This window comes from Dermochelys coriacea, chromosome 7 (assembly GCF_009764565.3).
Source record: "Dermochelys coriacea isolate rDerCor1 chromosome 7, rDerCor1.pri.v4, whole genome shotgun sequence".
Taxonomy (NCBI): Eukaryota; Metazoa; Chordata; order Testudines; family Dermochelyidae; genus Dermochelys; species Dermochelys coriacea.
Window position 1 is genome coordinate 48,670,049 of NC_050074.1, and position 25,289 is coordinate 48,695,337.

General features: G+C 60.9%; 1 protein-coding gene across 5 annotated transcripts in view; it reads right to left on the reverse strand.

The window, feature by feature from the left end:
* Nucleotides 1–6,649: 6,649 nt before the first annotated feature.
* The window catches only part of SEMA3B (semaphorin 3B), a 39,457-nt gene continuing 20,817 nt past the window's right edge, over nt 6,650–25,289 (reverse strand). For 3 of the 5 annotated variants that reach the window (XM_038411304.2, XM_043518357.1, XM_043518353.1), the window contains 14 exons: nt 19,887–20,006; nt 19,600–19,693; nt 18,893–19,012; nt 16,625–16,770; nt 16,093–16,207; nt 15,805–15,874; nt 15,122–15,266; nt 13,728–13,947; nt 13,022–13,113; nt 12,285–12,326; nt 11,172–11,329; nt 10,377–10,432; nt 9,832–9,974; nt 6,650–9,186 (listed from right to left, as the gene is read on the reverse strand). In XM_038411304.2, coding sequence (XP_038267232.1) covers nt 8,752–9,186; nt 9,832–9,974; nt 10,377–10,432; nt 11,172–11,329; nt 12,285–12,326; nt 13,022–13,113; nt 13,728–13,947; nt 15,122–15,266; nt 15,805–15,874; nt 16,093–16,207; nt 16,625–16,770; nt 18,893–19,012; nt 19,600–19,693; nt 19,887–20,006 — 1,956 coding nt within the window. In that variant the 3' untranslated portion in view covers nt 6,650–8,751. The remainder of the gene's footprint in view (nt 9,187–9,831; nt 9,975–10,376; nt 10,433–11,171; nt 11,330–12,284; nt 12,327–13,021; nt 13,114–13,727; nt 13,948–15,121; nt 15,267–15,804; nt 15,875–16,092; nt 16,208–16,624; nt 16,771–18,892; nt 19,013–19,599; nt 19,694–19,886; nt 20,007–25,289) is intronic. The other 2 variants (XM_043518354.1, XM_043518355.1) reach the window with 1 other exon arrangement.

Genomic DNA, 25,289 nt, shown 5'->3' on the forward strand with positions numbered 1-25,289 from the left:
CTTTTAAGCATCTTGGGCACAGCCCAACCCTGCTGATCTCCTCCCCCGTGGATGGCGTCAGACTGAGCTTGTTAAGGTGGCCTGGGCTACAGGACTTGAACTGTCCACCAGACAGCTGCTGGGCGTGGGCCCGGAGAGAAGCCTGGGGGCTGGTCCTCATCCCCAGTTCCAGGGGCAGCCCAACACACTTCCCCCATCCCCAGCGGCTGGGATTCCTGGGAGGGAGCTGCCCCTAGGCCCTGCTTGGGGGCGCTGTCCTTCATGCCCGCCCCTAACCCGAGTGTCTATCTCCCTGACACCGCCTGAGACTGACACGGACCTCATCCCGTGTCAGTGTCATGCTCCGAGCCTGGGACACAGGGACTCTCTGGTAACTGCCCCAGGGAGAGTAATTAACCATTGGAACAACTTATCAAGGGAGCTGGTGGGTCCTCCATCCCTGGCCATTTTTAAAGCAAGACCTGATGCTTTGCTGGCAGAGCTGCACCCGGGGTTAGTTTGGGGCAGGGTCGCTGGCCTGTGCTGGACAGGAGGGCAGAGTCCATTCTGGCCCTGGAATCTAGGAATCAACGAGACGCAAGTGAAGGGCAGTGGGGGGGACATGAGCCCCCAGCCCAGAGTCTTGTTAATGTCACTCTGCCACCTGCTATCTGGACACGCCTGAGCGGCAGGAGGGTCCTGGAGCCGGCTGCCTGAAACCTCACGGCAGCCTCCCCACCGCTGCGCTTCGTCTCCAGCAGCAAGCCTGCCAGGCCGGCCCCTTCCTTTACGAAAGGGCTGGTTAAGTGGTGCTGAGTTCCCCCTGTCCCGGACAGTGACTACCGGCCCCCTGGCTGAGGGGCACTTTCAATCCTGGCTGAAGGAAGAACAGCAGGATTTGGGGGAGGGGGGCACCTGCAGCGCATCCCAGTGTGGGAGCCAGGGCAGAGGAGCACCTGGGCGAGCACTTTCGAGCTGCTCCCTAAGGCCACCTTAACTGGCAGCAGCGGAGCTAAGGGTTTCCCAGGTTTTGATCTGCTAAGTTTCATTTTCCATTTGCTAGAGAAAGGAAACTGCAAAGCCCCAGCTGGGTGACAAGGGAGGGGCCGTGTGGGCCACTGCTGGAAGCTGGGAATTACTCCTTGGCACTGGGACAGGGGCATGAGATTCGGTTTCCATCTCTTCCCTGCATGGGAAGTTCCCATGCCTGCCTGGCCTGGGGCAGTGTGGGGGAGCGAAGCTAGTGCCAGCAGGTGACAAGGAAGCAGCCTGCTTTGGCTGGAAGTGGACACTGAGCAGTGCAGATTACGTTACTAGCTGCAAGGAGCAGCAGAAAGCTCCCAGCAGTGCTGCCCACCGGAGAACGGGTGACACTGAGCCCAAGCCGAACCTGGAGGATTTCATGTGCATGTAGAGTGGGTCAGAAATACCCGGCCTCAGCCATCACTGCCGAAGGCCCTTTTCAGCACCCCAGCGCGTGAGGGGGGAGGGGGCTACCTTTACCAGCCTGATGCCGATTGGGCGTGAAGGGCCAAAGAGTTGGGAGGGGAAGATTGGGCAAACCTGCCCCTCGGTGATTCCCCACCCCCCGCAATGTCCCGGGGGGCCCTAGAGGGGCAAGTCAAAGACAGCAGGCCAGAATATGTGCTATAATGTATATTCTGCTTACTGTAATTTCCACTCCATGCATCTGATGAAGTGGGTTTAGCCCACAAACGCTTATGCCCAAAAAAATACATTTGTTAGTCTCCAAAGTGCCACAAGGACTCCTCGTTGTTTTTGCTGACACAGACTAACACGGCCACCGCTCTGAAATCTCTCAATTTAATGGATCAGAGCTTAGGAGCCTTCCTCCTGATGCTATCCATAGACAGTGTTGTCAGTTCTTGTGATTTTAGCGCGAGGCTCATGAGATATTTGGTATTTTTCTTAAATCCCAGCTCCTGGAGGCAGATGACTACGAAAGACCGTCGGCTTTCTTTTTTCAAATGAAAATAAGTTTCTTCACTGCTGCCCTCCCCTTCCTCAGGCCCAGGGAGGCTGCAGATCCCAGCATGCCGTGCTCCATGAGGGGCCACATCGCAGAGTGAGCCCCCACCCCCCTTGCTGCAGACAGTGCTGCTGTGTGCAGTCGGGCACGGGAGGGAAGCTGGATGCTGCCCTTTGGCTCCCCCGGCTGGCTGATCCTGGGTGCTCATCCTCTCTGCTAAGTGTTGGGAGCCAGGCTGGACAGAGATATTTCTCCCATATAATTAACCCTTTGAGTGGGCATCAAGGGGGGCATGGAGAGGGGTGTACGAATGTCCCCCATGGCCCCCACATCCCTCCTTCACCCGCCACATCCTCATATCTCCCCCTCCACTGCTTATCTCTCTCTGGGCTGGGAACAGCTGGAGTGTTCCTAGCACCACATCCCTATCCACACACCAACCCCTTCACTCACATGCGCTGACTTTTGTTTTGCTGGTGGGTGCTCCTCTCCGCCTCCTCCCCCTCTCATGAGGGGGCTTGGGGGAGAAGAGGCCAAGCCGGTGGCCGGGCCTTGGGGTGGGGGGGAAGAGGCCGAGCAGGGAGCGGGGCCTTGGGGTGGAGCAGTGGGCGGGGCCACAGTCCTAGCACGAGGGCCTGCAAAAGATTAATCAGGCCCTGAGGGTGTTGAGCACCCCCTATTTTTTTCACTTGAGCCCCAGAACACCCACTGAGTCGGCGCCTATGCCCTCACTCCTGTGTGGTTTCATTCAACAGCTGCTCCGAACACTCAGGGCGAAAAAGTTGGGAGGGGGAAGATTGGGGCAAACCTGCCCCTTGGTGATTCCACACCCCCGCAATGTCCCAGGGGGCCCTAGAGGGGCAAGTCAAAAACTGCAAGGCTAGAAGGAGCCATTGCTATCAGCTAGTCTGACCCCCAGCCCCTGTCACAGGCCAGAGCCCTGCCCCCCTCTGACGTTCAGGGCAGAGCTTGTAGAAAACCAACTGATCTGAGTGTAAGACTGGCCAGTGATGGAGCTCCCACAATCCCCCCACAATGTGCAGGGCGCTGCTCGGGACTGATGTACCTGCACTGGCATCGCCCCTGGCCTGGCACATAGACACGTGGAGATCAGTGCATGGGAAGCCATCACGGACGGTCAGGCCTTGGGTGGCGCCAGGCAGCACGAGCCCAGGCCGGTTGCTGCTCCCAGGTGTTGCCCCTGCAACGGGCCCTTGGGCTTCCCTTTGACCCTTGGGTTCCTATCCCCTGCTCAGACTCCCGTTCCGGCCCCAGTCCCCCAGGCCCATCTTCTGAGTCCCTGCACACAGGACTGAGGGGAGCTGGCTTCACAGCACCATTGCACTGTCCTCCATCTGGGGCCATTTGAGGACCTGTCCCCCTGCCAGTTCGAGCTGCTTGCCCCAGGGCTAGGAGGTGCCAGTAGCTCAGGGAGCCCTGGTAGGGGGTGAGCAATAACAGCCCCTAGTCCTGCCAGAGGGGCCGAAAAGGGCTGTAGTGCAAAGGAGACTCAATCCTTGTGTCTCCTGACCCCAGTTCCCTCCCATGCGTGCGACAGCTCTGGCTGCTCCAGAAAAGGACCTAGGAATTACAGTGGATGAGAAGCTGGATATGAGTCAGCAGTGTGCCCTTGTTGCCAATAAAGCTAACAGCATTTTGGGCTCTATAAGTAGGAGCTTTGCCAGCAGATCGAGGGATGTGATCATTCCCCTCTATTCGGCATTAGTGAGGCCTCATCTGGAGTACTGTGTCCAGTTTTGGGACCCACACTACAAGGATGTGGAAAAATTGGAAAGTGTCCAGCAGAGGGCAACACAAATGATTAGGGGACTGGAACACATGACTGATGAGGAGAGGCTGAGGGAACTGGGCTTATTTAGTCTGCGGAAGAGAAGAATGAGGGGGGATTTGATAGCAGCCTTCAACTATCTGAAGGGGGGTTCCAAAGAGGATGGAGCTTGGCTGTTCTCAGTAGTGGCAGATGACAGAACAAGGAGCACTGATCTCAAGTTGCAGTGGGGGAGGCCTAGGTTGGATATTAGGAAACACTATTTCACTAGGAGGGTGGTGAAACACAGGAATGCGTTACCTAGGGAGGTGGTGGAATCTCCTTCCTTAGAAGTTTTTAAGGTCAGGCTTGACAAAGCCCTGGCTGGGATGATTTAGTTGGGGATTGGTCCTGCTTTGAGCAGGGAGTTGGACTAGATGACCTCCTGAGGTCCCTTCCAACCCTGAGATTCTATGAAGGGTAGGGGGCCTGGGCTGCCTTCCAGCCACAGAGCTCAGCACTGGCCAGTGAGTGCCATAGGCAGCTCCTCCCTCTTCTAGTGGCTGGGAGCTGGTGACCTTGGTGCTGCCAGGTCTCACAGCCAGGGAGCAGGGGAGCAGCCAGACATGTAGCATCCTAGGGCCCAGATAGCAGGTGGTGGGGTGGCGGGGGAGAGCGCTCAGTGCCCCAGGTGAGCTGGGGGTGGGCGCCCAAATCCTGCCCAAGTCCTGCTGGGAGGGAGCTGAGGCCACGCAGCCATCCCAGCCCTGCCTGGGCAAATGGGGAACTGAACAGAGCCCAAGGTGCAGCCCTGGGCTGGGCCGGGCTGGGCCTGTGCCCTGCCCTGTGAGTCACCACCCCACCCTCTGCCCAAAGGTCCCCACGCAGGCACCCGGCCCTGTAAGGACAAGACCTTCCTCTGCAGCCAGATTAAAAGAGCAGCCCAGCAGCAGCCATTAGCTGAGAAGCAGGAAGTCACATCCTCACATTCCAGCTAAATTACATTAAAACAATGTGATATTGGGCTGTTAAGAAGGAGACCCCGTCCTAATGGCACCCACTGTCACCAGATAAAGAAACAGATTTTAAGATGGCTAAAGAAAACTTACTTTAATAGTATCCTGTCTGTCAAGAAATCACTTTTCAATAGTTGTGTTTGTGAAAGCCTCATTTCTTTATTGTTTTGTCATTATGGTCCCCACTTCCCTATTCTTAACCTGTCTGGTCTCTGTCTGGTTCTTTAATTGTTTCTGTCTGTTACATAATTAATTTTTGCTAGGTGTAAATTAATTAAGGTGGTGGGATGTAATTGGTGAGAAAATTTTGTTACAATATGTTAGGATTGGTTAGATAGATTTCAGTAAAATGATTGGTTAAGGTACAGCTAAACAGAACTTAAATTTCACTATACAAACTGGGGTCCAAAAGGAAGTTCTTTGGAAACCAACTCCAGGACACAGCCCCAAAGATCAGAGCTGCCAGACCTCAACACTCTACCAATGACACCGTGCAGAAACTGGAGTCCCCCAGATGGACCTGATCCTGACTGGCCATCAAGAAAAGTTCATCTGTCTTATTAGGAGTGGTGAGCACTCTATGTGTAGCGTGTGCATTCTGGTTTTGGTGATTGTTAATGTAGGTTATGTTAGTATATTACTGCGTAAGGCTCTTTCACTGGTAAAAAGACCCTGTAAACCCTCAAAAGATTAAGCCCTGACTCCACAGGGAAAGGGCATTTGCCCAGAGCCCACAGAGGGGTAAAGTTAGGTGCTTTTCGCCTGGAGCCCTATGAACTCGGAAAGGGTGGGGGTGCCTAAAATAAAAGAGTTATGCCTTGAGCCCTAGGAACTGGGTAAAGGTGGGTGCCCTTGAGTGTGTAAGTAACAGAATTTTGTGTGGGTAATAGCCCAGGCCAGATTAGGGTCAGGCAGCAAAGGCTGGGGCGAGGGGCTAAATGGACAGGGTGCTGCTAGGGGACCTGCACTGGACTAGGGGCGAGGGGAGGAGATGGGGCAGTAGGGGGAAGGTGGGGGTACAGCAAGAGAGAGCAACTGTGAGGGGAATGGCCAGAGATGGGGCAGCTGTGAGGGGTACTGTGGGAGCCCCACAGGGATGTGGGAGGGAGACGGGGCAGCTATGAAGGGTATTGGGGGGAGATGGGGTGACTCTGAGGGGTGTGGGGGGGAGACAGGGTAGCTGTGAGGGGCATTGGAGGGAGACGGGGCAGCTGTGAGGGGTACCGTGCGAAGCCCCACAGGGATGTGGTGGATGAGATGGGGCAGCTATGAGGGGTGCCTCCAGCCTCCCCAAAGCCCTCCAGGCTGATGGGCAGAGGAGCTGGTGACCCCCTCCTTTCCTCTGGTGCGATCCCAGCCCTGGAGAGGGACCCGTCATACCACATACTCCAATGACCCTATCCTGTGAGGAGACATCTAGAGAGGATCACCAGTCAAAGCGGCGCCTGCTAGAGCCACTGGGACCAGCCACTCGTGGGTACCACACCCACTGAGCCTGGGCAGCGAGCAAGCTTCAGGATTCAGCCAACCATCACTCCTGGGGTGTCCCTTCGCTTCCTGCCCCCCTGCCCAGCTTCCCCACACCTCCCAGGACCAGGGATGCCATTCGGGCCAAATCTGCACACTACAATAGCACCCCCTGCTGCACATACACTACTACACACCTTCTGCCTGCTGGTCCAGCCCCCAGAGAGCAGCTGAGCAGGCTAGAGCCCAGGAGCTTCCACAAAAGGTGCCTGCTTCCTAGCTCTCGAGACCCCAGGTTCGATCCTGGCCAAGTACAGCTCTAGTAGCCAAGGCTCCTCAGCCTGGCTCTGTGGCTCAGGCACCTGTAGCAGGAGCAAAGCGCTGCCCAGGGCAGGTTCAGCCCATTTCAGAAAACCAGGAGCACAAGGGTTCATCAATTGCTTTTATTGTGTTAATATAATACAGTCCCGCTGGGCTGGGTCCAGTTCCGTGCCACGCTCCCCTCTCCTCCTGCACTCAGGGCTGCACTGGCCCGCCCGGCCTGTGACCACCTCCTTCCTTCTCTTTCCACCTCCTATTTTCCTGCCTTGCCTTTCTCCCATCGGCGCAGCGGCGATCACATCCACGCAAGCTGGCACCTGAAGACCTAAGCGGCGCTTTTCTCTTCGCTTACCTGTGTCTCCACAGAGGGGTCAGTGGCGTCACCCCCAAAGGGGAGAGGAAAGGCAGGAGACCCAGGCTGGTAGGTTTTGAAGCCGCTATGCAACCGACATACCCACCCAAGTGCCAGATCCTTCAAGGTCTTTAGGAGCCTAACTTCCATTGACTGCAACAGGAGTTAGGAGCCTAAATACCTCTGTTGATCTGGGCCAAAACTTGGTCCTTGGGGGAGAGGCCCTGTTTTGATGACCTTCAGCTGTGGCCACTGAGCCATGCACTCCATCCTGTGTGGGCACAGCCAGCCAGGGCTCAGGCTTAACGTCATAACACACAGCTTGTAACTGGAGCATTTCGGTGACTGCTCTCCATGCGCTCGCTATTCCCCAGGCCTCATGGCCGGGGGTGAGGAGCGGGTACAGAGGTGAAGGGACTTGCCCAAGGTCCCCTAGCAGGGCAGTGGTGGAGCCCCGGTCACCTGAAGCCCACTGCACTACCCGCTTGGCCACACAGCTGGCAAAAGGTGCTGCATGGACGCAGCCTGGAGCTGAAATGCTTTGTCCCTAGCCAGGAGCAGCTGGGAAAGCCGCCTCCACTCACCCAGGGCAGCTCCCTCACCCGACCCCCGTCTTGGGCAAAAGCCGCTCTCCACCCCCAGACAGGCCTCAGGCTTCCGGTGGTGACACCCAACAAGGGAGACCTGTTGCGATGGACTCACCTGTTCAGCGCCAGCCACACAAACGGCCAGCAGCCAGAGATGACCGCTGGACACTGCCAGAGCTGGGCTGAAAGTGCCTGGTCTGGACCCACATCCCACTTCCACAAGGCCTGCGGTTATTCCCATCCCACAGAGCCAGGTTTGGGACGGTGGCCGTGGGGAAGCACTCTGTGGCTCAGGCCTCAGAGCCAGCTGGCTCCCGGCCTCGAATGCCCAGCGTGCCCCATGCTTCCCCAGGGGCCATGGATCAGTTCTCCCTGGGTTTGGGATTGGGCCGAAGACTTGGGGCATTGGCCACACAGCGACTCTCCCACTCCCCACCACTCTCCCCTCCTTCCCCCCACCCTGCAGGAAGCTGGAGCCCTCCTGGCCACACAGTGATCTCTCCTGTGCTGCCTCATTGGGTGGGCACCCTGCCCCCACTTCTAATCAGGGAGCGTCCCAAGTGAGGGGAAAGGCTTGGGCTCTGATCTCCTGCCTGCTGCACCCCCCCACCCCCACTGCACCATGGGACCACATGCGCCCATCCCAAAAGCCACCAGCCAGGAACGTGTCCATGTATCTAAGATCAGAACAGTGCCCCCCCCCATCCACTGGGGGCTGGGGTGCAGCCCGAGGCGGGTTTACATTCATCAGTAACCGTCTGTTAATAAATACAACAGTGGTCGTGTCCCCAGGGGAGCCAGGAGAACCCAGGTTCCGGCCTCCTGTCCCCCAACGCACGCCAAACAGGGGTGTGTGGGGAGCTGTCTCTGGGAGGTTCCCGACTCTGCAGTGGCTGGGTTAAAGGACGTCGGGCAGGGGCCGAGGGCCAATTGAACAAAAACAGTCCCATGCGGATTGATCTGCCCCGCAGGGGACAATCCAGGCTGAGGCATGGCTGGATCCAGGAGGCCTCTTCAGTGTCTGGATGGCACATGGCCCCTGCTCCTGTCACGTTGGCCTCCCAAAGCCTATGGTCTGAGGCCTGGGCCCCCATCTCTGGTCATGGGGCAGGCCCTGGGGGCTCCCCCACACCTAGAGGGGAGAAGGGTGTCTCAAGGGCGCAGATGCCCCCGCCTAGCTACACTTGGAGAGGACCCATGGCTGGCTTGGCTCACCGGTCTCCCCCCTGCCCACCCCACCCTCCCCTGTCTCCTAGCAGGAGTCCGGCAGGTCACCAGGCGGCAGCGCTGCGGGGTCCCCTCTCGGCACGGGGCAGCTCGTGTGTGCGCCGCTTGCGGGCTTTTCGCGTCTCCTCCACATGCTTCCACTTGTGGGGCTTGGCCTGGATGCTCAGCGGGGAAGGCAGGGGCAGCTTCTTCTTGGGCTGGTGGCTCGTGCGGCCCCACAGCTGCTGGCAGACCTGGTCCATGGTGCTGAGGTTGGGGTGGTCCACCAGCTGCAGAAAGTCCTGGTACCACAGCTTGCTGCTGGCTGGCTCGGCAGGTGCCTCCTCCCGGGCGCCAATCACCTCCAGTGAGAGGCGCAGGAGGGTCTGGGTGAAGCCGTGCTCCGTGGCCTGGCAGTGGTAAAGCCCGGCGTCCTTGCGTACCACACTGCGGAGGAGAATGCCCCGCTCCGTCTGCAGCACCCGCTCATCCAGCTGCACCTGTGGGCCCGGGGAGACAAGGCAGAGCTGGAGCCGGGGGAGCAGGGCTGGCACCAGGGCCAAAGTGCAGTGCCTCAGCAGACCAACCTGGCCTCCCCGGCAGGGCTGGGTAGCTTGGGGTCAGGGCTCGCTGCTAGCGGGCCATGGGCTGTGCCAGTGCTGCTCGGCAGGGATGGGCCGAGGGGGCATCAGAGCAAAGAGATGCCTGATACATGCCGAGAGTTTGGTTCAAAGCTGGAGCTGACTCTAAGCTGGCACAGGGGAAGGATGGCAGTTATTCCCGGTTCCCCCTGCTCAGGGCAGGGCCAGGCTGGACTAGGTGTCCTTGCACCAGGGAGGGATCAGGAGGGGAGAGCGAAGTGGTGGGGCCGGAGGATTTATGCAGCCAGGAGGAGTCTGGCTGGGGGTGGCCATGTGTCATGCATACGCAGCAGTAAGTGGGGTGGGAAGGGGCAGAGGATGGGAGTGGGGAGCTGGAGCCCAGCCGGAAGGGCACAGGGATCCAGGAGCCTGGGATATGATAGGTGCCAGCCTGTCTCTCTTGGCTCTGACCAGCCTGGACACAGCCAGCCTGATGCCCCCATATCAATGCAGCAAGTGGGTCAGGCCGAGCAGCCCGTCTCCTGGGGGTGGGGGGCCCTGTACCTCCTTCTTCGGGGTGTCGCTGGCTTTCTGGTAGGTCCACAGCACCCGGGCCTGCAGGGACTTGGGCATGCACTCCAGGAAGGCACTGCTGCCCTCCACCCCATACAGCTTTTTCTCCGGCACGCTGCTCCGGTGTGGATCTGCTGGGCATGGGCCACAGAGAACGTGAGCACGGGAAAAACACGGGGGCAGCCAGGCCACGGGGCTGGCACAAACAAACATACCCGAGCCTTTGGGACACGTGGCATGGAGCAGGCACAAGCGAATGCACCAGGGTGACTGGGACAGGAAGAGTGTGGCTGGCATGCGCCAGAGCCATGGGCCACGCAGTGGGCATAAACTAGCACCCCCCAGGTGTCTGCGCCGAGGCCATTTCTCTTCATGTCAGGCATATGAGCAGGGGGAGCGCCCCACCCCACATCCTGCGGCACATGAGCGGGTGGCAGTGGCCCTGCCCGGGCACTTCTCTCTCTGGGAGGATGGGCACACAGACGGGGGCTAAGGGCTGAGCTGGTACCCTGGGGGCAGGGAGCGGGCACACTGACCTCCAGAGCACAGCGTGTTGGGGTCCCCGTTCCGGACGTCCTGTCGCCGAAAACGCCTGTAGGGGGAGAGGGGTCAGGGTGGGGCACAGCAGGGGATGGACAGACGGACGGACATTTTCTGAGGAGTACAAGGGCTCTGGCAGCCTCTCCTAGTGCCTGGGGAGCAAGCCCCCTTCCCCCAGCACCCGCCAGGAGCACCCTACACTGGGCGCCCTGCTGGACCCTGGGTGTGGAGCCCCACAGCTCTGCAACATGGGACCAGGGCATCGCTCCTGTCAGTCCCTAACAAGGGGCTGTCGCTGTCCTGAACAGTCTGTTGGCATGCTGACCACTGGCAGCGCCAAGGTCCCTACCAGGCCCCCCATCACCCTAGCATCTGGGTACCTCACGCTCTTTAAATGTTGCTCCCCTCACACACCCCTGGGTGGCAGGGCAAGGCTCTTCTCCCTATTGCACAGATGGGGAAACTGAGGCAAAAGTCACCCTGGGAGTCTGTGGCACTGAACAGAGGTCTCCTTCCCCGGGCTTGATCTTACCGCTTCAGCTAGCCCCAGGATAAGGCTGGCACAAGATCATCCCAGCACCAACCCTACCCCAGATATTACCCCAAACCCTCCAGTGTGGGGGGAGGCTCTGATGCAGCCAGCACCCCCCGCATGCCTCTCCCCAGTCCCCCGACATCCTCTCCGGTCCTATGACATCCTCCCGATGGCTCAGTGCTACCAGGAGCAGCTAGGAAGTGATCTGAGTGAGGCGCCCCTGGGCCCCATGCGGCTGGAGTAGAAGGGGCCGTACCTCTTGGTGTTGGGCATGTAGCGGGTGCAGCTGGTGCCATTCCAGGCGCAGTAAGGGTCTCTGGCCAGGCAGCACTCGGCACAGCCCTTGCCATAGATCCCACAGCGGTGCAGGGGCAGCTGGGAGAGGGACGTCGGGGAGCCCACGTAGAGTTGTTGCTGTTGGAGAGGCAAGGCCAGACAGTTGGGGGCGGATCCAGCACCTGGGTGCATGCCACGGCACTGCATCCCCAGGAAAGTGCCCACACAGCATGTAGCCAGGAGGTCACTGCCACCATGGGGCCTGCATCTAAGGAAGTGCCAGCCTGGGGAAAGGAGGGGAGAATCTTCCCCTGGGATGGGGCGGCCACAGTGCCCAGCCTCACTCACCGGATGCACACACCAGGGCATCCGGGGGGCATTCGGGTCAAGGCGGGTCAGGGCCAGCCCAGCTCTCCTGCAGGGGATGAGGCCGAGGGACAGCCGTGGAGACTGCAGCAAGGGACCCGGCAAAGTGCACCAGCTGGGGGGAGGGGCAGATGGCTGCCCAGCCCAGCACCCACCCACACTGGTTGTCCTGGACGTGTCACTAGGGCAACCCCAAGCTCTCCAAGTAATGGGCCGACACGTGGGTCGGTCTCCCTACACCTCCTCCAGCCCCTATACTTGGGACTACTTTTCCTCGGTCTCCGGTGGCGCAAGGACAATGCTGTGCCAGAATACGGCGCTAATCCCCAGCAGGCCCTACCCTTGTTATTACAATGGCTGGCTCCAGGGCACTGGATGCGAGGGGCTGTACAGACACAGATGGGTACAGTGCCTGCCCTGGATCCAGCCACGGCTGGCACCCTGGCACAGCGCCACAGCTGGCACCCTGGCACAGCGCCACAGCTGGCACCCCGGCACAGCTGGCACCCTGGCACAGCGCCACAGCTGGCACCCCGGCACAGCTGGCACCCCGGGACCGCCAGCACAGAGCCACGGCTGGCACCCCAGCACAGCTGGCACAGCACCACAGCCAGCATCCTGGCACAGTGTCAAAGCCAGCACATCCCTCAGCTGTTTCCCCCCCCCACCCCACATCTCTTCCCATCCAACCCTCTCAGATGCTGCCTGTGCCCGCTGGGCTCCTCACCCGCTTGGACGAGATCTGCATGCTGGTGATGGGGGATGAATCCTGCCGAGACAAACAGAGCACAAGGCTCATTAAGGGGGAGCCCAGGCAGATGCCAGGCTCCTGGCATAGCCTGGTGCTTGGTACTTTGCCCATCTGTCCAGGCCATGCCCAGGGGGAGATCTCACTATACTTCTCTGGGGGATGGTGTCAGCTCCATTGCCCCACTCCACAGGTGAGGCGCCAAGAGGCCAAATGATGCACCCGAGCGCAGCAAATGGCGGGACTGTGGATAGAACTCAGGAATCCTGGCTCCATCTGTCGGGTCAGGCTGGCGATGCTGGGTCAATGTGGGTGGCAGGGGCATGGGCAGGGGCAGGGCTGCCTGCCCACGGCCCCGCTGGCCCCACCCAATGTGGGCAGAGGGGACGGGCCCATGTGGCAGGCACACAGTCACTCACCTTGCTGGGGGGAGGGGCTGGTTGCCACATGGCCACCGCTCCCCTGGGGCTGAGACCCCCAGATCATTAGTATGTGGCACCTGCCTTTAGCACCCAGAAGAGGGAAGGGATACATGGAGGCAAAGTAGTTCCAGCCCATGGCTCAGGTTACTCTTCACCAGCTCCGAAGCACAGAAGAGGGGTAGAAAGAGCGGTGGGGGGGCATGACTGTGCCAGCCTGCAACAAGACAGGTGTGTGGGGGGAAGGGAGGGGGGAATCAGGCCCCCGGCACCTCTCTGCCCTGCCCACTGTCCTACCTTAAACACCTGCAGCTCCTCCAGCAGCAGCTCCTCCATGTTCTGCCAGCTCTCCTTGGGCACCGAGACCACCTTCAGCACTGTGCCAATATCTGCTGGGGGGGAGGGGAGGAGGAAAGGGGTGACAGGGCATGGTAACATCTACAGCTGAGATGTCCCACCCCCGGGCAGCTCCCACACACTCACACCCGACTGGAAAGAGATGCAGGCCCAGGACCCCACTGCCCAGGGTCAGCCTCCCAGATCTATGCGTGGGCACTGAGAGAAGGGGGCCCTGACTGGCAAAGGCAGTCCCAGGGTAGCCAAGAGGTCACAGTTATGGCTTAGCATGAGCAAGGATGGCAGAATCCCCTTCTTCTCAGCCCCCACAGCTCTCAGGCTGGGGCAGTATCGTTATCCCCATTTTACCGAGGGGAAACTGAGGCACAGAGCGGGAGAGGGACTCATCCAGCAGGCCAGTAAAAGGGCAGGGAACAGAATCCCAGTCATTGAGCCACTGTCACTCCCCTATTCATCCCTGCACTTAGCCACATGCCCACTCCCTGCGCGGCAGGAGGGCCTCAGGGCGGCGCGGGCAGCCCCGGTGCTCACTGGGCATGTGCAGCGCGGGCGAAACATTAGAGGTCCCGGGCTCAGCCCACGACAGCTCCAGGGAGATCTGGGGCTGGCAGGAGCAACCGGGCTCCGGGAGGGGCAGTGGGTGCACCTGTGCCAATGAAGAGGACGTCGTAGTGCCCGTCGGCGGCTGTCACCCGGTCCACGGCGATGTGGGTGAAGGTGTAGTCCCCGCTGGTCTGCAGGAAGACGGGCCGCTGGCTGTGTGGCAGCACGGGATTGGCCATGAGCGGGTGGTTGCGGGCAAACTGGATCACGTCGTCGGGGAAATCCTTGGTGGAGCTGAAGGTGCCAAAGGTTTTGCTGGGGCACTGAGGGGGCAGAGGGGGCGAGGTCAGCTGTGGAAAATGGGGGGACGGGGCACTGGCCATTGCACATGAGACGCTGCTGCCCGTCATTCCCGACCCACAGCCCCCTGCCCTCCGAGCCCCGGGTTCCCCCCACAGCTCTACCAGTGCCCCTCACTCCCAACCCACAGGCCTCTGCTCTTTGAGCCCCGGGTTCCCCACACAGCTCTGCTGGTGCCCCTCACTCCCGACCCACAGCCCCCTGCCCTTTGGGCCCCGGGTTTCCCCCACAGCTCTGCCGGTGCCCCTCACTCCCGACCCACAGCCCCCTGCCCTTTGAGCCCCGGGTTCCCTCCACAGCTCTGCTGATGCCCCTCACTCCCGAACCACAGCTCCCTGCCCTTTGAGCCCCGGGTTCCCTCCACAGCTCTGCCGATGCCCCTCACTCCCGACCCACAGCCCCCTGCCCTTTGAGCCCCGGGTTCCCTCCACAGCTCTGCCGATGCCCCTCACTCCCGACCCACAGCCCCCTGCCCTTTGAGCCCCGGGTTCTCTCCACAGCTCTGCCGGTGCCCCTCACTACCAACCCACAGCCCCCTGCCCTCCAAGCCCCTGGTTTCCCCCACAGCTCTGCTGGTGCCCCTCACTCCCGACCCACAGCCCCTGCGGCTCATCCTTTCCGGGCCCCTTGGTCAGAACCAGCTCAGTCATTTTCCTTTGGGAGAGGTGGGGGGATGTTTTGGCCAATGAACCAGCTCTGTGCTGGGCATCGAGCGCCCATCCTACCCTCCCAGATTCACTGGTACTGAGACCTTGCATAGCCCTGGCTCCGCTGCTTCCTGCAGGGCACCGACAGCAGCTGAGCCTTCCCCACTGCCCAGGCCCCTCTCACGGCTGGCCACCCCTTGCCCCTACAGGCCTCTGGGCCGGGGGCAGGATGGACTTTCCCCCCAGGTCAGGCTGGCAGAGCTGTGTGTGGGTACCGAGGCACCAGGCCTCAAGCTCAGGCAGAGGAGCCATGGGGCTCAAGGGTTCTAGGATGCGGGCAGGATGCAGGGCTGGAGAGGCAGGTATCAAGGGGCCCGGGCAGCCACACAGCCCCACTGAGGGATGCCGGGGGGGGGCTGATTCCCACTGGCTGCAGGGGGAGCCCCCTGCCTCAGGTCCCTCCCAGCCAGCTGGGGCCCACGGCACATACCATGCCCGGGCGAGGGTAGGGCACGCGGCCCTGGTACGACACCCACTGGTAGTTGGGCCCCTCCTTGTGAGCGAAGGGCCCCAGGAAGGCTCGGCGGATGTCGTGCATGTTGTATAGGCAGACGGCGGAGCCCCTAAACACTGAGCTGCGGGGAAAGCAACAAGCAAGGGCGTGAGGGGGGCACGGGGCACTGGAAGCAAAAGGGCATTGAGGTGGGGGAAGGGCAAGGGGCACAGGGAGAAGAGGGTCAGAGTGGGCATGGGGCTGGAGGAGAAGGATGAGGGGTCCCTGAGCCTGAGCGCCCCCCTACACCAGGTCCACCTGCAGAACCTGTGGGTGCTTTGGTGAGGGGTCCATGGAGGGGGAGCGTTGAGCTGGCTGGGGGGATGGGCAAGCTGGGGGATGGGCGAGCTGGGGGCCAGATGCACTGTGGGGCTGGATGAGCTGGCTGAGGGGGCTGGGTGTGCTGAGGGGGGCCCCGTGTGAGCAGAGGGGTCAGTGCGGAGCTGGCTGGCAGGATAGCGAGCTAGGGGAACATGTGGGGGGGCAGGCGCGCTGGGGGTCAGCGCAGAGCTGGCTGGGGGAGCCAGGTGATCTGGGGGGCCGGGCATTGGCGGGGGCAGTGCAGAACTGGGGGTGCTTGGCATGCTGGGGGGGCAGGTATTGGGGGGGCCCCGCTGTACCTGGAGGTGGAGAAGACGGCGTAGAGCAGGGGGTTCCGTGTGTCCCTCGTCCGCAGCAGGAAGACGTCACCTGTGAGTGGCAGAGGGGGATGTGCGAGTCACTGATCAGCCCCCCCTCCTGGCCCCTGCTGCCCAGCCAGGGTGCACAGCAATACCTCCCCCGCCTGACATGACCAGCCCCCTTCCACCACCACCAGCACGTAGCCTCCCCACACGCCCCATCCCCGTCCGGGCACAGAGCACCCCCCACCCCAGTCAGTGGCCCTGCAGCTGGCGCACGCCACTCACGGAGCTCGTCGAAGAAGGTGTCGCCCCCGTCGCTGCCTGGCACTGAACACACCAGCCTGGCCTTCAGGAACGTCGTCCACTTGTTCACCAGGCTCCGCCGCCCACCCAGGTCATTCTGTGGGGCCGGGCAGACAGACTGAGAGGGGGCCAGGCAGGGGGCATGCAGGGAGCTCCTGGCTCAGCAGGATGCCCGTCCACAGAGAAACCCTCCACCCACCAGGACGTCCCGGGACACGACAGACGATGGACTCCCCATCTCTGGGCCGGACCCGCCGCGGTGGCATGGGAGAGCACGACTGAGCTGTCCCCAGCGTGGGGCACCTGCCAGCGCAGCTGGGGAACGATCCCACAGGCTCGGCTGGCAGAGCCACTGCCCATATGCCAGGCAAGCTCGGCTCCAACCCCAGTGTCGCTGCTGTGCAGGTGGAGCACAGATGGGGGTGACACCCATCCCTCCTGGCCCCCCAGGGGTGCAGAGAAAGGGACGAGTCCCATTGTCCCAGCGGGGCCGGGTGGGCATGGGAGCACTCACCCTGCAGATCTGCCCGATGCGGGCGAAGCTGGCCTTGCCCAGCCCCTGCTGCCCCTCCACCGCCGTCTCACGGAAGAAGAAGTAGATCTTGTCGTCATCCGGGTTCTCACTCTCCGGGATCCAGAACACATCCACGAACTTGGGCTCTGGGCATGGCAGAACCAGGGGAGGGAGGGTCAGGCAGGGTGAGACCCAGGCACTCATGCCATCCAGCACAGGCGCTCAGGCAGAAAGTAGAGCGAGTAATGGCTGCACTCGGCCCAGTTGGGGCTGCCAGCACTTTGCTACCTGATCTGCGTTCCAACCCGTGTGGGGCAGTGCCCTACCCCTGGCCGACACAGGGGGAAACTGAGGTACAAAGAAGGGATGTTACCCAGTGAATCTGTGGCATGGCAAGGAATAGGATCCAGAAGTCCTGACACCCTGTCTCCACTGCTCTAACCATTACACACGCTCCCCTCCCAGAGCAGGGAACGGGACCCAGGAGTCCTGACCCCTACTGCTCTAGCCCCCAGCTCTCCCTTTCCGAGAGTTGAAGCTAACAGCCTGAGCCTGAGCCAGGCCAGGGACACGTGGGCTCTGCACTGCCAAGGGATCAGCCAGGCTCTGCCAGTGCTAGGGGTGGGGGCTTTGCTGTCTGAAACTGGCTCAGCAGGGAATGGCACCTGGGTTGGAGATGCAGCCCAGGTCCCCTGCCTGTCTGGGAGGGTTTGGGGGAGGCCAGAGGGCACCCACCTGCTGCCCCCACGTTACCTGCCTTGCCACAGGCAGCTCCAGGCTCCCCCAGTACCCTCCTTGCCCGTGCCACATCGGGGACCCGCCCCGGCCAACCAGACCAGCCTGGGATTGGGCACAACTTGCCGTGCTCAGCCCCCTGCCCCTGGAATGCACAGCTGGGGGGCTCCCCATGCCCACGCAGCTAGACCATCCCCTGCCCCAGCTCCATCACCCCACAAATGCTCCCCACTCAAAGGGGGCCCTGCAGTCACACACCACTAGGTGGCAGCCTAGATCCACCAGCTTCCACAGGGAGAGTCAGCCCAGCCATGAGAGCGGGTCCAGGGCCAGAGAAAAGGAAGAGTGGGTACGGGGCAGACGGGTGATGCTTCTCAGTTCCGACCCGCAGTCCCCCAACCTCCTGCTAGCCCAGCCCCACCCCCAAGCTCTACCCCCTGCTAGCCCAGCCCTGGGCTCCCCGCCACAGCTCTGCCTGGCAATTCCTGCACCCAGTCCAGCCCAGCTCTGGTGCCCTGGGAGGCAGAGCCTGGGGGTGCCAGGTCACTGCACTGTCTCAGGTTGGTCTCGAGCCACTCCCAGGGATTCTGCTATTCTTGGTGCTGCCCATTTCCAGGTGATGGCACCTTCCAGGCAGAACAGGGCTGGGGCAGAGCGTGGGCAGGGCCCATGGCAGCCCCAGCCTGGCAGTCCCCCCAGCCGCTGTCTGCAGGGATGGGGATGCTGGGGGAGAGCTGAGAGCAAATCCCAGGGCCAGGCATGGCCAGGTAAGGGGTGGGAATGAGGCCCCCCAAGGGTGAATGAGGCCAGAAGCTCTTGCAGGACTATGGGTTCATTATCCCAGCATGACAGATGGTGAGATTCAGAGGGCGGGTCAGTGAAATGCCAAAGGGGATGAGCAGAGCACGGACGCCCACAGGATTAGGGCTGGGAAAGCTTCTTCACCAGCCCTGCTGGTGTCCCTCGCTCCCACCCTGCAGCCCCTGCTATCCCAGCCCTGGGCTCCCCCCAGCTCGGCCAGTGCCCCTCACTCCCAACCCGCAGCCCCTACAATTCCAGCCTTGGCTCTCCCCCAGAGCCCTGCCAGTGCCCCTCAGCCTTTGGGAAATGACCCCCAATCAGGGGCATGCACAAGGGGGGACAAGCAGGGGCACAGGGCCCCCAGTAATCAGGAGGAGCACATAACACACGCCTGTCCCCGAGTTCTGAAATCTCCCCCCAGAGACAGACACTCAGGGCCTGGCTCTGCCTCCCTGCTCATGTTGCTGTTCCCACCTGTGCCCAGAGACTGGCATGCTCAGATCTGGGAGCCTCCCCCGCCCACTTCGCAGGGGCTGGGCCAGAGCAGGCCCTGGGACAGGGAGTGAAATTCACTAGGAGCTTGGCTGAGGCTGCCAAACTCATCACATTCAGGACGCGGCCCAGCATCCTCGAGCCCAGGGATTGGCCCCTGGGCAGCAGCAGGATTATGTTCCTGGGGACCCCCAAGGCCTGGCCCCACTCCCTAGACACCCCCCGAGCCCTAGCACTGACCGTTGAGCCAGCGGGAGTCGTGCTGCTCGGTGCGGATGGACGGGCGCAGCCCCAGGCTGCGGAAGATGGTAAAGTCGCGGCCCATCAGGTCGGTGGCCACCCCGGAATACAGCTCCTCCCCTGGGGCAGGGATCAGAGGGGTGGGGGGCATTAAACATGGGCCTGCCCAGCCCTCCCTGCCTATCTCCCCCTGCTTCACCCCATCGGCAGGGGAAAGGCCGGGCGCCCTGCTCCTCAGACAGCCAAGGGATCTACTTCACCCCCCTCACCAGACGTCACTGTTGGTAGTGGTGGTGAATTTACAGGGGCACCCCCGGGGGATTAGGAGGGTTAACAAGTGAATCCCCGACTCCCACAGCCTGGGCCCTGCTCACCCCCCTCCCCCAGCTCAGTGGTGAATTCAAGGCTCAGATTCCTCAGCTGGGACAGTCCCTGATGACCTACAGGGGCTCTTGTGTCCTGGTTCTGCACAGAACTGGCATCTTGCCCTCAGCACCCCCCCCCGAGGGCATGAGCCAGCAGTGCCTGAGGCAGCCCAACCTCTGCCCACAGGGGCGCTGGCTGTGGGGGGAGCTCCCGGCCACTCCAGCCTCAGCCTCTCCCAGTAGGGGGCGCTGTGGGTGAGGGGCAGGGGCAGGTGGCAGTCAGCAGGGCCCAACAGACGATAAGGAGGCCCACCCGTGCCAGCTCAGGGTCGTGGCTCTTACCCACGAGCACGGAGGCGGCCATGTGCCGCGGGTCGTACGGGCTCTTCCCTTTGCCATCCTCCATGGCTGCAGGGTCCAGCTTAAAGACAGGCTCCTGGAGAGAGGGAATGAAGCACGTCAGCGATTGGGGGGAGGGCGGGTCTGGGGTCAGGCTGCTAACAGAACCAGCCCCACCCCATCTGCCCCAGATGGGGCCCCTGCATGGCAGGTGGCGGGCAGGGGATGCCCTGGGCATTGGGAGGGCGGCTCACACTTGTCCCTTAGCAGGGGTGCCCACCGGGCCCTACCTCCATGCGCTGGCCAACCTCCACATAGGCGCAGGAGGGGTGGAAGGCGCCCGTGCCGCAGGCGTACAGGTGGGTGCGGTTGTATAGGTGCAGGATCTTGATGAAGTTCATACACTCGGCCTGAAAGACACGGGGTGAGGGGAACTGGGGGGTGAGTGGGGCGGGGTCTGGCAGGGGGCATGTCTCCTGCTGCACCCCCATAGCCGGCACCACCCTGGTCCGCACTTTGTCCAGCTCTCTATGGGCTCCCCGCTATGTCTTGGGCAGGGTGGCGGCTGCCCCGGATCCACAGCTCTCCCCGCTGAGACCAGAGCGACTGCTCCCTTGGGGTTTCTAGGTGGGTTTGGCCAACAACACGTCTGAGCCCAGGGCTCCAGCCGGCTCCCTGGCCCCTCTGCCCTGGCCCCTGGAATGCAAGGTCCCAGCATTAGGATCCATGTCCAGGAGTTGGAGGCCAGGACGTCGGTTTTAACGCTGGCTCCCTGCCTCGCTTCTGGGGGTGCCATCATCCCTGGCCAACAGAATCTCATTGTAGCATGGCCCAAAGGCTGCTCACCCCCCCATTCCCCTGCACCTGTCTCAGAAACACACTGAATTCCCAGCAGCCCCAGCCTCTCCTAGCAGGGGGCACTTTGGTGTGTGGGGCAGGAGTGCTGACTGTGTGTGGGGTGCTCCCAGCCACTCCAACCTTGGCCTCTCCCAGCAGAGGGCACTGTGGGGAGCAGGGCAGGAGCCCTGGCCATGGGGGGAGCTCCTAGCTATGCCAGCCCCAACCTCTCCTAGCAGGGGGCACTGTGGTGTATGGGGCAGGAGCGCTGGCTGTGGGGGAGGTCCCAGCTACTCCAGCCCCAGCCCCTCCCAGCAGGGGGCGCTGTGGAGGGGGCAGGGCAGGAGCGCTGGCTGTAGGGGAGCTCCTGCCCCACACAAGGAGCCCCCAGGCCAAGGCTTCCCACACGCTGACTCATACACCAGGGCAGCTGGTGATGGGAATCCAGGCAGGTCCTTCCCCCCTGCGGTTGCCCTGAGCCATTCCAGGGGCACAAGGATACAGGCCGGTCCCCGCCAGGCACCTGGAGCTGCCCTCAGGGCTGTGGGGCCCCGCCCGTATCCCTGCCCCTTTGGCCGGGGCAGTGATTCACTGTTCCAGGTGTGTGGACAGCGACGTTCCATCCCAGCCCTGAGTCACCTAGGCCCAGTGCCTGGTGAGTGGCAGGGCCTGCCTGTCTGGAGTTGCCATCTCACGAGGCGCTGCCCCGGCTGGGGTGTGACACGGACCCCCGCTAGCCAGGCCAGTGGGATGGAGAGAAGGGAACCCCAAGAGCAGTGGCATTGCTCCTGGAGCCAGTGGGTGGGGGTGGGGCACCAGCTGCTGCCCCAGTCCCTGCCGCTTGGCTAATAGCTGCAGGCGGGTCAGATCATGGCATAGATGGTGCCACCCAGGGCCTGGACACGCATGTCTAAGCCTCTGCTCATTGCTACTTATCATGGCCCTGTTGGTGCCGTGGGCAGGGCAGGGTGCCAGGAGAGGGTGCTGCCGGGGAATCCTCACATAACTCAGAGTGAGGGTCTGACAGTTCCTGGAAAATGAGTAAAACTAATGAGAACCCAAAGGAAGGAAATGGATGGGCCTGGCACCCCCACCCCGCACTTCCAGCCTGGAACTGAGCTGATATTGCAGTCCTGGACCCCCTCCCTGCTGTCCCCCATCTTGGTCAGTGTCCTCAGTCCTGACCTGCAGAGCCCCCTGCTTGCCTTGCCCTGGGATCTGCCAACAGCTCTGTCAATCCTCAATCCTGACCTGCAGCCCCTGGCTGCCCCCACAGCCCTATCGTGCCCCTCACTCCCAACCCACAGCCCCTGCTATCCCAGCCTTGGTCTCCCCTCAACTCTGCTGGTACCCCTCCTCAATCTCGATCTGCAGTCCCTGCTAGCCCAGACCCTGGCTCTCTCCCCAGCTCTGTTGGTGCTCCTCACTCCCGACCCACAGCAGCCCTGGCTCTCTCTCTCTCTGTGTGTGTGTGAGTGAGTGTGAGAGAGAGAGCTGGATCTGGCCCCAGGGACCCTGGCATGAGAGGGCAGAGCCGACCGGGAACAGGAGCACTTTCAAGGCTACTTCTGCCCAGTGTCTCCTCTAGGGTCAGCGGCTGGGTAAACAGTGGGGTCAGGGGGTCCTCTCAGTGACCCCAGACAGACAAACAGGCCTCAGGCTGCTTGTTTGCTGCCTTTTGCCACAACGCAGGAGCCGGGCTCAGTGCTGCCGGCAGGAAACCAGATGGAAGCGAAGCTGCTACGGCCGTGTCCAGCCAGACCAGTGTGCCATGCAGCACCGCCCTGCCCCTCCTGCCACCTGCCTGGCCCCCTCTGCCACCCACCTCCAGCCCTGTCCTGGCCCTCCTGCTACCCACCCCTAGCCCTGTCCTGGCCCTTCCTGCCACCCGCTCCCAGCCCTGCCCAGACAACCTCCTGCCCATCCACCCGGCCCCCTCCTGCCACCTGCCCCCAGCCCCGCCATGCTTGGGTCCTCCTGCTGCCTGCCCCCTCCTGCCCTGCCAGGGTACCTCCTGCCACCTGCCCCCCATCCCTGCCCTGTCCCCTCCTCTCACCCTCCCCCAGCCCCATCCTGCCCAGCCCCCTCCTGCTGCCTACCCCCAGCCTGGCCCTGCCTGGGCCCCTCCTGCCCCCCACTCCTGCCCTGTCTGCCCCCTCCCACCCTGTGTGACATCACATTCCATATGATTTTATAAAAATATGCTAATGAGTGTGAATATGATGTAACTGGAATACGCTTCATGCAAAACGTCTCCTGTAAGGTATCATTACAAAGTTTCAGAGTAGCAGCCGTGTTAGTCTGTATTCGCAAAAAGAAAAGGAGTACTTGTGGCACCTTAGAGACTAACAAATTTATTAGAGCATAAGCTTTCGTGAGCTACAGCTCACTTCATTGGATGCATCCAATGAAGTGAGCTGTAGCTCACGAAAGCTTATGCTCTAATAAATTTGTTAGTCTCTAAGGTGCCACAAGTACTCCTTTTCTTTTTGCGATTACGAAGTTTATAATCTACTGAGTGTGGTCATCCTATTTGTATAAATGTATCACTCTTGTATCTGAAACTAGAAATATGAAATATAACTCTGAGGGCCTATTGTAGTTATGCAAAGTGTGGGCCATTAATGGTGGTTTGGAATCTTGATGGCTCCCATCAACCAGGACAATTGACTGTGGATGGCTCTGTTTGCAGGCAGGCCTTCCTGTGAGTCAGGCTGGGAGGAATGAAGACTTAAGTCTTACAGTGACATGTGATCATGTCACCTGATCTGGAATCCATCTTTAACCTGGTGCTTTTCCATTTAGAAGGAGGGGTGGGATCCCAGAGAGGGACAAAGGATTCCCGCCTTGTGCAAAAGATATATAAGGGGGTGGAACAGAACAAAGGGGGCTGCAGTCATGAGAAATCCCGTAGCTACCACCTGAGCTGGAACAAGGACTGTACCAGGGGAAAGGATTGTGCCTAGACTAGAAAGGCGTCAAGTCTGTGATAGAAGCTTATTGAAACATCTCTGAGGGTGAGATTTTCTCTGTATTCAGTTTTCTTACTGTATTAGGCATAGATTTGCGTATTTTATTTTATTCTATTTGGTAATTTACTTTGTTTTGTCTGTCATTACTTGGAACCACCTAAATCCTACTTTTTATATTTAATAAAATCGCTTTTTACTTATTAATTAACACAGAGTAGGTATTAATATGGCGGGGGGGCGACAGCTGTGCATATCTCTCTATCAGTGTTATAGAGGGCAAACAATTGATGAGTTTACCCTGTATAAGCTCTATACAGAGTAAAATGGATTTATTTGGGGTTTGGACCCCATTGGGAGCTGGGTACCTGAGTGTTGGAGACAGGAACACTTCTTAAGCTGTTTTCAGTTAAGCCTGCAGCTTGTGGGACGTGGTTCAGACCTGGGTCTGTGTTTGCAGCAGGGTAGCGTGTCTGGCTCAAACAAGGCAGGGTTCTGGAGTCCCAAGCTGACTGGGAAAACGGGCTCAGAAGTAGTCTCAGCACATCAGTTGGCAGTCCCAAGGGGGTTTCTGTGATCCAACCCATCACAGTAGGGAAATATTATCCCCATTTCACGGTGGGGAAACTGAGGCCCAGAGCAAGGCAGCAACTAGCCCAAGATCCCTGGGAGAAGCCCAGGCTGAAAAAACTCCTTGCTCCCCTTCACCTCCAGGCTCAACACAGAGATGGCCTTCCCCCTCCCCATCCATCCAGAGGACCTCCCCATCCTGCCTGCACAATGCCACCAGGCATTCCAGAGTGCACTGGGGCAGAAAAGCACAAAGCATCCCTTGGGGAGTGCCTGGGGCTGTGATCCACAACCTCCCCCGGGTGGGGGACCCTCAACCCAGCACATCTGCTCTGAACGCCACCCACGCCCCAGCCCGGCAGACAGGCCCAGCACTTGCCCAGCCAGGCAAACAATCGGCCCTTGTGTCTCCCAGCCACTTGATTGATGAAGTGGGGGCCTGGGGGCAGCAACCATCACTAGCTTCTACTGGGGCCTCGGGGTGGGTCCTTGTATCCCCTCCCCCTCTGCTGGGTACCGCCAAGGCTCTGAAGAAAAAAAGGTCATGCTGGAAAGTGGCAGGTGGGTGTCTGGTTGGGAAGGGGTTAAATGCTCAGTAAACAGTCACTGGGGCGCCTCCCTACCCACCCCATGGGAGCTCGGCCTCCAACTGCCTTGGGGCTGGGATTTCATCCAGCATCTTCTCAGCTGCCTGGATCAGCCTCCCTCCATCCCGCCTCTGGCTTCCCTGGACCTGATCCTGCCTGGGCCCAATCCAGCCTGGGCCCAGCCTCGCAGCAATTGGCCCCCGGGGGATCCCTAGCTCAGGGGGACTCGGTACCCACAACATGTCCTGCAGCCCGCTGACTGCTCACTGCTGCCACCCTGCATCACTGCACTGATCCCCCCTTGGCCGGGACTACTACTGGCAGCCCATTCCCCGGACAGTTCCCAGCAGCCTGTCAGGATGGTACCTCCCCACGCAGCCCAGGGGGCTCCCTGAAGAGACTCTGGGCTCCCAGCAAGTGCTGTGCCTCCCCGCACCCCCTGCAGGCCCCATTGCTGTGTGCTAGCAGCTCTGGGAACCCCCCCACTACCTGAGCCAGGGGCAAGTCCCGGCAGCCAGGCCTAGTCTATCTCCAGGGAGGACTGTGGCCTGGTCAGAGTGGGGCAAGGTCCCCGGATGGCATGGCCCACACTGCCCAATAGGAGCAGACGGGCTGGCGGGCAGCCTCTGGTTTGGCCCTCCAGGTGCCACGGCGAGGGACAGGGAAAGATCCCTTTTGCCCCACAGGGCCGTGTCACCCCCAGCCTCACAGGGGCCCCTCCCAAAAGCAC